The sequence below is a fragment of the Bombus terrestris genome, chromosome 2, assembly GCF_910591885.1.
Source record: "Bombus terrestris chromosome 2, iyBomTerr1.2, whole genome shotgun sequence".
Lineage (NCBI taxonomy): Eukaryota > Metazoa > Arthropoda > Insecta > Hymenoptera > Apidae > Bombus > Bombus terrestris.
Window position 1 is genome coordinate 1,370,815 of NC_063270.1, and position 11,693 is coordinate 1,382,507.

At 29.3% G+C, this 11,693-nt stretch overlaps 3 protein-coding genes across 3 annotated transcripts; 2 read left to right on the top strand and 1 right to left on the bottom strand.

Annotated features, from left to right (window-relative positions):
* The first annotated feature begins 4,769 nt into the window (after positions 1-4,769).
* On the top strand, positions 4,770-6,162 carry LOC100648812 (transcription initiation factor IIA subunit 2). The gene is made up of 4 exons (XM_003393493.4): positions 4,770-5,127; positions 5,293-5,397; positions 5,474-5,603; positions 5,746-6,162. The coding sequence occupies exons 1-4, from the start codon at positions 5,056-5,058 to the stop codon at positions 5,775-5,777; spliced, it is 339 nt and encodes a 112-aa protein (XP_003393541.1). The 5' UTR covers positions 4,770-5,055; the 3' UTR covers positions 5,778-6,162.
* Positions 6,026-8,625, bottom strand: LOC100648700 (membrane-bound transcription factor site-2 protease). The gene is made up of 6 exons (XM_003393492.4): positions 8,421-8,625; positions 7,979-8,257; positions 7,522-7,872; positions 7,192-7,350; positions 6,813-7,070; positions 6,026-6,719 (listed from the first exon to the last, which is right to left on the bottom strand). The coding sequence occupies exons 1-6, from the start codon at positions 8,493-8,495 to the stop codon at positions 6,351-6,353; spliced, it is 1,491 nt and encodes a 496-aa protein (XP_003393540.2). The 5' UTR covers positions 8,496-8,625; the 3' UTR covers positions 6,026-6,350.
* A 444-nt stretch (positions 8,626-9,069) lies between these two features.
* Positions 9,070-11,279, top strand: LOC100648588 (8-oxo-dGDP phosphatase NUDT18). Its single transcript, XM_003393491.4, has 4 exons — positions 9,070-9,309; positions 9,579-10,110; positions 10,743-10,848; positions 10,919-11,279. The coding sequence occupies exons 1-4, from the start codon at positions 9,207-9,209 to the stop codon at positions 11,156-11,158; spliced, it is 981 nt and encodes a 326-aa protein (XP_003393539.1). The 5' UTR covers positions 9,070-9,206; the 3' UTR covers positions 11,159-11,279.
* Positions 11,280-11,693: the final 414 nt, after the last annotated feature.

An 11,693-nucleotide genomic window follows, 5' to 3' on the forward strand; every position in this document is an offset into this window, starting at 1 on the left:
TTAAGGCTCGAATCATGTTACCATTTTATCGATGAAAAGACGAGACTTGCTGGTGAAAAACATAACTTCCACTTTGAATGGTATGCCTTAAATGGTACATTCCTGTAACTAAAGAAATTTCTAGAACGTTCCTAAGTATACACCGTACTGCTATGTACCAAGATTTCGTCCTGAATAGAATATCTACACCTAATGTAGCATCTCAGAAAAACTTCTTTCGAAGAGTCGATTTAAATACTCTTGCTGCTCGCAGTGCTCGCGATAGACTTACCTAAATCTGTATCTAGGAAGACCCAGTTTCATTAGATTCGCAAAAGAAGAAAATCTTTCTAAATAGTCGCTCCCTCTTTTATTATATCCAGCACTTTCCACTTCCATCGATTGAATAACGAAGTCCCTCCCCTGCCGTTCCCTTTATCACAGATAAAGTTCTCTGTCATAATAACTTTGACGTCTTTAAATGGTACGTATATCCGTAATAAATTGTTCTTGCAAACTTTCTAGATGGCAAGCTACATAAATAGTCTCGTGGAATCTCCCCCGTACCGTGCGTTTCCTACAACCCACCTTTGCCCCGAACCAACCTCAACCCCTCTTCGAGACGTCGCTATACTACTCTTAAAGATGCTTTTCATTGCACTCCTACACAGTGGAATCCGATCGATGCGAGTGTCCCGTTCTTTCGCGGGTAACTTGCTCCGTTCAATGTCCTCCTCCAACAAACCGGACCTCGAATCCTACTATACGCATCCTTCCATTGTGTATTTCGCGACCTTATCTTCTTTCGTTCTCACTATCCCTTAAAATCTCTATCTCTTTCTGCATCTGCTTTTTCTCCACTGTCTCATTCTTTACGGGCGGATACGAACTTTGATAGTAACCCTTGGAGAAGGGTGGCTAGCTGGATATGTATGCTTGTTCCACCAGTTCTCATGACTTGCAGTTTCGTTTCCTCTTTCAAAAATCTTATCATGGGAAGAGTTGTTGATTTGCCTTTATTGGTTTCTTCTAACCTTGTTGTCGCGAAAATCCCTACAGTTTCGTTCCTTGTACCTCTGCGGCCCTGTTAGCTACGTTTTAATCTTCTTGCCTAATTCATTTCTTTGCCTCCATTGTTACCACTTGTTACGGTTTACATCGACTTAATTGACTTCTGCTTTGCTTCAGGCCAAGGAACGTCGACACAGAGATCGTAAATGTGAACACGAATATGTATGTGTGTGCTTGTGCGTGCATTTACATAGAAGACTGATTGGTACGTGTGGTTGATTTATTTGAATATCGAAGATCAGCGATTTGAATCGCTGAGAAATTCAATCGATGCAATATATTCAGAAAAATATAAACGATGAATGTTCACAAAGAACATTTAAATAATAATAAGATATTGCTGACGATTCTATCAAGTTCGAGTACTTCTTTCACACCTTTCATCGACACCTTCAAAAAGGTTTGAAAAGCGACGACGATTAAACATTTTTCATCTTTGATTGAATTGAAAATACAGTCGAAGGATCATTTGAATTTTACGCCGTGTTTTCGAGTACTACAGTGATAATAAATCTGAATCTATTACATAGGGTGGATACAATTTTCGTAAGCTAAATTCACAGAAATGTCTATTCATTCCTGGTTCCAGACTTCGTACCTCTTCCGATTTACCGAGAAAAGTTTTGCATGCGCGCTAAAATTTTCATCCGCAATTACTTTAACATCTAAACTTGCTAAATACTGTAATAAGATTTTCTCTCATACGTCCGATCTGTTTAGCCGAATTACTGAAGCGAACTTACTCGCTTTTGATATTATGCTATTAATCGAATGAGAATAAAAAGGGATTGAATATATACTTATAATATTAAATTTCATTGTATCTGTTATTTTCTTATCTCTTATCTTAATTCGATATATCGAATTATTCATTGTATATCTTTTTATAACAAAACGATTTCAATGCACAGGATAAAAATAATTATAACACTAAAGCATATGTTTATATATATATTTAGTAAACACTAATAATATCAATATTTGTACGTATAGTACATAAATATTATTGTAATTTAACGAAAAGCTAGAGATATAGGAAGTAAATACTCGTATATGAAGTAAGTTATCAAAACGAGTTCAAAGAAACTTTAAACCGATAGCTTGCAATATGGAACCAATCATTATTCTCGTAGTTTATCAATTTTTAAAGACACAATCAATCGTGAACAAAAGGAATCTGATTTTAAATCGTTGATGCACACAGTTATTACTATCAGAAAATATACTAGTCGAAATTCTAATTGCCTTACTGAAATCGCTTAATGGCATAACAAAAATAATAACGCAGTTATAAAGAAATATCAACATTGATAAATGGAATCACCAATATGCAGTAGTCGTAATAGTCGGTGTTTAACTGCAAAATGTGCCAAAATACCACAGTACTCTGTTTCCAACAACGTCACAGTGAAATGATCTAGAGTTGAACACTAGAGTTTTAAAGACAACTCATATAAATGAATAGAAACACAGAAATTTTAAAATTTTTTAAGTTGCAAAAATTCAACTATTCTTACTATAATATCGAAATTATGGAAATCATAGAAAAATCTCTCTAATAAAGGGTACACGATACAGAGTCAATTCATTTCTTTATGTATAGAGATGCTATCAAAATATGAATATCGCATTTGTCCTAATCCAAATGATACAATTTTATTGTAACGTAGTAAAAACATTAATCTATATTTGTTGCACAACAATTTTAACATAATGAAAGTATTAAATAATTCCACCAATTGTACTTTATCAGAAAGGCAATTAAAAGGAATATGTTCACAGTCTCCAATGGCTATTATTAAAAATCTTAAATGGGAACGAAAACGGAATTATACGGTTTCAAAACCATTTTATAAATATTATGATGATAATGTATTAGATATTGAACAATGATCAGTTTGGTATACATGGTAAAAAGTAATACCAAAAGTAGTAGACATCATATAAGAAACATGTATGTTCAACGTTTTTTTACGAATTTGAATAACCTAAATGTAAATTTCTAGAATTTTAACTCACCAAACCATGTATATAGATATAAGAAAAAAGAAACTTACCAAAATAGAATCCCATCTGAAGAACATCAATTTATTCTTGCATTTGATTCGTGATATACACTTTTTACTTAGCGCCTGAAATTTTAGTGCATGAATCGATATTTTATCTCGTATCTCATTATAGCAACTTAATACTCTTTATAATTAAAATTTGAATTCCCATGGTAAATTAACTTTGCCAACGTACCATGTGCGAATCGACAAACTTTTTGATACTACTTCCTCTGCTGCCCCGTTAAGTTCCAGGCTTGATTATTAAATGATTACCTATGGACGTCATGATGAATACAAAATTAATAAACATACTCAATTAATTGAACGCTCCGAAATGATACCTGACTTTTAAGTTTCTAAAATTCCAATATGTAGTACGTTTACATCTAAATTATACAATCGCGAAAAGCATTCGCTTTAAACGTTTGACTATTCTTCGTTCCCTATTTTGCTCACGAAAGTCTATACGTTACGTTAATTGATATGTCACTACCGACATGTGCGCGAACGTTATAACTCGTGTTCCACAGAAGATTTAAAATTACTCTCTAAATTTTGATTTGTCTGCGCAGAAAATGGTGGGGAGGTACGATGGAAGTATCACTGTATTGTACCACGTGTCTACTTGGAAAGTTCGCAGGATAACCGATGAGAGGCCACGTTGGTGTTACAGTTACCTACCGTATTGACCATATTCAGATAGCGCTATCAAACATTCACAAGGTATACGTGTTGTATACACGACTGGAGGACAATCTTTGCTTTACACGATACATTAGCTTTCTGTTCTCGGTAGGAATATTACTCTTGGCATTTTATCATTACTATTTTATCACTACTATCATTCTATCATTACTAAAACGAAAGTTTTCAAAATTAAACAGTATTTAGTACATACGTAGTTACATGTATAACCTTTACCGTAAATAAATAAATACTTCGCAAGTATGTATCAGGAAACATTTTAAAGATGAATAAAAATAGAATACATTTGTTAATTTGTATTAGTTATTGATATAAGATTATATTTATTTAACATAGTCCTGTATTGGAAGAACTTTGTGTAGAACTTTCATTTACCGCACAGTGTCGTTTCATATGTATACATGCACTCTTGCCTTCATTTTTAGAATAGTTCACATAGTCGTATTGAAAACTATTTAATCAGATTACTATTAAAAATCAGTATTAAAAATTCATCAATATACTTTTCAAAATTGTAGTATTATATATAACAGCGATTAAAATTCACAATAAATTTTTTGAAAAAAAGAATAATTTCTCCTTTCAAATGATAGGATACAAATAATAATTAATGATATTTTGCATTTCTTTTCAATATTTTAAAATTTTATTATAATAATAAATAAAAAAATCACACGCTTTTTTAAATAAATAAATTTTCACTATAGGTTTGATAAATATCAGATATATATGTAGCGTGAAAAAATATAGTATACAATCTTGAATTTGAATCTGCCGCTCTTGGCAACACCATTTTCTACTATATGGTTTCATTTATACAAATAAGTACTGCACAGTAGGATTTTATCTAACAATCAGAGATACAAAGATAAAGTACGCGAATCATATATATAACCATATAAGTGGATGCGATATCGGAATAAAATAACGGTTCATAGAGATCTCTTGTGTCTTTATCTAATCGAACATGGCATTAACGCCGGTCATTGATTAATGTTATAATTACACATTTATTATACGAATGTGCATGCGTTATTAAACAAGGACATAAGAAATCTCTATGCAGCGTTCTCTTTTTATTCCTATATCGCTTATTCAGCTCGGTCACGCACTCTATCTTTATATCTCTATACTAACAGCACAGCTAATCAACAAATACTGTTTCCTATTTTCGTTACTCATAAAGATTACTTTTGCATTAAAAAACCTCAATTTGCTTTAATATTGTGCATATTATACATTAAGGACAATGTCTTATCAATTATATCGAAACACAACATTAGGTAATACGTTACAAGAAAGCCTTGATGAGCTCATTCAGGTATGTTCACAAAAATATGTAATATTGCGGTTAATATTGTCGATAAACCAATTTTACTTCTGTCATCATGCAAACTATAGAAAATAAACATTAATATGATACACTTTAAATGAAAAATGTATAATCTATGATATTCATTTTATGTAATAATATAATATGTTATAGTATGGGCAAATCACACCTCAGTTAGCAATTAAAGTACTATTACAATTTGATAAGGCAATAAATCAAGCACTTGCAGCCAGGGTTAAATCACGACTTATATTTAAGGTAACTAATGTTAATATTTGATATTAATTACTTTAAATAACATTGATTATAACCATCATTTCTTTAAAATTTTTAGGCTGGTAAATTAAACACTTACAGATTTTGTGACAATGTATGGACCTTTATGCTTAATGATGTTGAATTCCGTGAAGTTCAAGAAATTGCAATAGTAGATAAAGTTAAAATTGTTGCATGTGACGGAAAAAGTATGTAACCCTTTAATTACTCTTATAACTGTTTAATTAACTATTTGTAATATATCTATATTCTAAAAAAAATATTGAAAACAAAAATAATGTTAGTAATTCTTATATTACTACAAACATTATAATTTTTGTACTATTACAGCATTGGATGGAGATGCAGCAGCAAAACGATAATATCTCTTTCTTATATAACTAAATACATCATTATTATTATATTATACTAGTTGTAAAGAAATTTCATTATATAATATATTATAATTTTATAATAATTCAAATAATAGATAGTAAACAAAACAAATTATACAAATATATTTAATATAGGTATAGAATTTTTCATTTATTTTTGAATGACAGTTAAATTTTGTTACACAACTAAAATCATAACACCGCATTGAAAGTAGGAATAATAAATTGTAGCTGCCTTTTTTGTCATATCAGAACATAGCAATAGCTTTATTTTTATATTGTACTTGAATATAACTATCTAATCTACTTAGATTTTTACATATTATATTTACTAATAATTTATTTCCAAAAAATATAGAAATATATAATATAATCTTCCTATGTGGTCCAATCTGTTGTTCCAAAGATGTAAATAATTTTTTAAGCGAGACTGCAAGATTTATTAAGATATTTAAATAAGCGATACAAAGTGCCATTAAACTTATATAGAAATGTAATTCATAATAATGTACTTTGTATTCTAAATAGAAATTTCGAATATTAACAACATTCTTTTACTACTTATAATAATTTATTCATAAGTAGATACAATAAATTTATAGTAAGAAATAATGTACCTATACTTGTTATCGTTAATATAATGGTTTGTCTAACATTTTTATTGTGGGGCGTAAAATTTAATAAATAAAGTATAAGTATATTTATAATATATTGTCCATCCAGAAAGAAACAAGGCACAATATTAATAATTGCTAATCCTGCAGAAAATATTGTAATATATTTGCAAAGAAGCGTCAAAGCTTCTGGTAATTTAGGATTTAAGAATGAATATTTAGGTATCCAATCAGATACATCAACAGTTCGATAGATATCTGCTGGGTGTCCGAAAAATAATACATCCTTTCCCTCTCTCCTTTTTATTTGAACAACCTGTGATAGAAAGAGAAACCAGTTTGTTAAATACTTTAAATGTTATTAACTGTTACGTGATTAATATCTAAATGTTTGTTTTTAAATGTATACCTTGGTAACATTATCAAGGGAAGGTCTTAAACAATGAGTATCATGAAATACACATTCATGACTAGCATGACAAAAATTTTGAGACTGATTAATCATAGTTCTGGCTGGAAGGCAAGAATGAGGAGGTAAATGTAAAGGAGCTGCTTGTGGTCCTTCAATGTACTCAAAGCATAAACTTCCTGTAACTTCACTATCTGATGTACAACAGTTTATAGCACCATTAGTTTTTTGTTTTGATGGAACGGACTCATCATATTCCTAAATTAATTTGCTAATTAGGTTATGAAAATTTATATTGTGCACAAAAATATTATCATTGCTTGTTTAAAAAAAGAGGCATATTAACTAATGTAAGAAAATTATACAGAAAAAATGTTACCTGAATAAATGATTGTTTAACACAGTATCCAAGAGCTGGTTGATTAACTGTATTTAATATGCAATCGTACCAATCTTCAGTATATTTTACAGGACAGTCATTTATTTCATATATTAAATCCTGTTCAAGAAGTCCTGTTGGACCTAGTACAGGTGAATTCTATAAACGTAAATTTTCATAAAAAAAACTTACCATTCCTAATTCAAAATTGGTCATTTACTATCTATCTCTACTCTAATCAATTTTGTTTTCATATAATTTAAGTAAAACATAAAAATCATCTGACAACCAATGTATTAATATATAAGAATACATTATCAGAAGACTTACAGGTAAAATAGTCTTTACATAAATTCCATTCCCTATTACATAAAATGGTGCCCAGAACCATGTAGAAAGCAAAAGAACGGTTGCAGCTATTGTAGCAAGTACTATGTTATGCCAGATTCCTGCACAAGTAACTCTTAGTTGATTTTTTAATGGTAATGAACTAAGTTGTTCACTGCTTATATGTACATAAGCTATGGGTATTGTGAAAGCAATTAATATTCCCAAACCAAATAACTGAACATCTTCTCTTGCTGCAGCCAATGCATGCCCTAACTCATGCATAATACTGCAAACTGCTAATGTAATGATATAATATCCAATCTCATTGAAGGGCATATCTATGCCAGGTAACTGTAAAAAATAAAGACATGTCACATATAATTTTATCAACGGAATTACATTTATTAATGAATTATCTCACAATAGTAAATTAAATATTATTCTAAGTTAAAATTACCATGGGTTCCAATAAAGGTTCAGAATTAGTATTATCAAGAGATGGTCCATTAGACCATATATTGAACGTCATTCTTAAGATTATAATTATAGCAATTGGCAAAATAATGACACTAATAATCACTCCTGCATTAAACCAAGCAGTCCAAAATTTAGAGCGACCCATGCCCCATTTAATTATTTTACGATTAAATGCTGTAGTAAACCATTTTATTCGCAATATTTGAACTTCTAAACCAGTATTTTTCAAAAAATATAGGTATGGATAATGTGAACATGTCTGTAAAATAAATAATATTCGTAATTATTATTATTTATAAATTATTAAGAATAATTATCATTAATATTTTATCTTCACAAAATAAAATTTTTTAAATTATAATTCTAAAATTATATATAAAAATACTTATAATATTCATCCGTATAACATTCGTAAACTGTACCTTAAAAATTGTGTCAAAAAAGAATAATGAGCAATGAATGAGACCTATTGCAATTAATACATTTAAAACTTCCATTTTGCAATACTTTATTTTGATTTTTTATGTAAACACTTTTCATGTTACATCTTACATCATGTATCAAGCTTCCTTTACCATATAGAAGCGCATGTCGTACAACTTGTACAGAGCTATTTGATTTTCCAAGTGTAAAGATATAGTAAAATATAACTTTTTAACAGTTGCATTCCCTAGATGATAATAATTATTTTTGTAATTATATTTATATCATTAATGAATTTATATTAGATGTAAATTATGTTATGATTGATCTATAATGCCACATAATACAATGTTTTGATATAAACAGTTATATTTTATAAATTAAATTCAGCAAATGTTCATAAAATTTAATATTTTAACATTAAGTTTACAAATTTTTCAAATCATACTTTATAAATTAAAAATAATTTTTATTTTATTTTCGTTCATATTTTATTACATACTGTATTATTATATTCTAAAAAAACTTTTAAGTATTACATAGGGAATTCGATATAGGAACGATGATAATCCAACCAGATTGAACTGAATAGTGATGACTTAGATACAACTACAGCAGGATGCACACGCCTAATTCAATTATGTATGAATTGTATGATCATTATCACTTTCACTTTGTTTATAATCTTATCTATCGTTAAATTAGTAGTAATGATATATGATATCTAAGATATAATTTGAATATTTGTTTTGTGTATATTTTAAAGCAATTGCTGTTATACTGACATGTCGTTATCTATTGAAAAACAAATTGAATTATTATTAGCTGGTCATCCATTAGAAATTGGTGACACGCATGATAGTACCCATGCGGTACAAGATGAAATAGGTAAAGTGAACTTTATGTGTAATTAAATATTAATGTTTGAAAAATGATACTTCATTGATATATATATGCAATTAGTTAACATTTATTACATACTATTATGAAGCTTATAAAGTAATCAAAAAAATATGTTAGAAATTATGACATTTAGTTCTTTTAATTTTTTATATTATTGATTTCAAACATTTGCTCTCTTAATTTTATTTTATCTTTCATTTCTTATGCAATTATTATTGGTTATTAACAACTTATACAAAAGAAACGTGTCACAGGAGGAAAAGGAACACCTAGTACTTATATACCAATTTGTCAAAAAACTGTAACATACATTGTTGCTGCTGTAGTGATAAATAATCAAGGGGAAGTATTAATGATGCAAGAAGCAAAAGCTACTTGCAGTGGAAAATGGTATTTACCTGCTGGTCGTGTTGAACCTAATGAAAATTTATTAGATGCTGTTAAAAGAGAAGTCTTAGAAGAAACAGGGCTTACATTAGATCCAGAAACATTGATACTATTAGAATGTGCAACTGGTTCATGGTTCCGATTTGTATTTACTGGCAAAATAACTGGTGGTAAATTAAAAACATTAGAAGAAGCAAATAAAGAATCGCTGCAAGCATGCTGGGTGAATAATGTAAATGATCTGTCACTCAGATCACATGATATTATATCTTTGATAGAAAGAGGTAAAACTTATGTCACAAATAAGAATATTCCACAACATCCATATTTAATGCCAATTAGTACACCGTTGTCCAAATTATTATTGCGGCTAACAATCACTTCGAAAAAAAGATCAACGTAAGTTACATACATTTGAAATATGCTTAATACAAATTTATTTTACATTGAAGTTTTAACTTTATTTGTATAAATATATCAGTGCTTATGCTTGATTCCTCTTTAGTATTTACGCTTGCAGTATAAGGTCACTGGTGATAGTTTTCATAAAAGAACAACAACAATCTGATTATGACTGTGAATATGGATGAAGGCTTAGGTTGGAGTATAGTAGGTACACTTACATGCACATGCACTTGTACATATACATTTATAGCAATAAAATGCTTGCCTCTTTTATTTTAGTCCAAACTCATACTATTAACAACGTAGATGTTCATAACTAAATTATGATTAACTATAATTGGAAACGATTATTTTATGATGCATAACATGTGCACAATAATAGTATCAATTGTATTATAAAATTACTAACTATATATATATATATATATATATATATATATATATATATATTTATATATTTATATTTTATCTAACGAACTGAATAAATAATTATTTTGTTTAAGATGTAAATAACGCATATTCGATTGTATAGACTTAAAGTACAAAAATCTTCATAAAATGCCAATATTTTATTCCTTTTATGGTTTTAAATTGATATACAATTATGTATTATATTTTATCAACAGGAATAAATTGCATGTACTTGTATCAGATACCATGCCATTCCATTTACCAATTTGTGAAATTAATCCACATCGCAACCTCCTTTCTACTTTACATAACTTTATGAAGGTAAATATTTCTTAATATCTACCTTTTGATGTAGATAATTTTGTATTATAATCTATCATAAATTGTTTAGGAATTATTTGGAAATGGAGTTGCACAGCATAAACCACATGGCATACTTTCCTTAGAATTCAGTGGAGGGCAAGGAGGAGATGGACTTTGTTTAACATTATTAGTATCATTCAAGTTACCTGTGGAAGATGTACCTGCTACAGGAAAATTCATTTGGCATGAGCTACCTGAAAATCTTGCTACAAGTATTACTTATCGCTTACCACGAAACATGACAGTGCCTTTAAATGTTATACAATGATCAAATATTCATAGTTAGTGTACAAGTGAACATTAGGTGTGCATAGCATAATTGCATTTCAAATTTTATGTATGAGAAATTTTGTTAATTTTTCTTTTTCTAAAAAATGAGGTAAAAAATTCTTGGGTGGCAAGCTTTTAATATTTTGACTATAATTATGTATTCAGTAACTTGCAATTTTACATTTTTACATTGTCAGAACAGAATCATAAAATTTTTTAATTGAGAAATATAATTGAGAACAAAATAATTAGTGCGCACGTACATTCGCACATAATTCTATATATACGCATATACAAACGAGGTATAATTATCTGATGTTAACCCTTAGAGTGCTATGGGCGCATATATGCCTCTGGTGAAAGGTATCGGTGTGGAGTGCCCGGCATGGACTAAGGACGCATATATGCGTTTGTCAATTTTTCCAAACACCTACGCAGAAGTAATACTATTACTTTTGTGTGAGATAAATATAAATACATTCCTTAGTAACGGCAGTAAACAAATGCCTCGTTATAACAGTTGTCTACCTGCC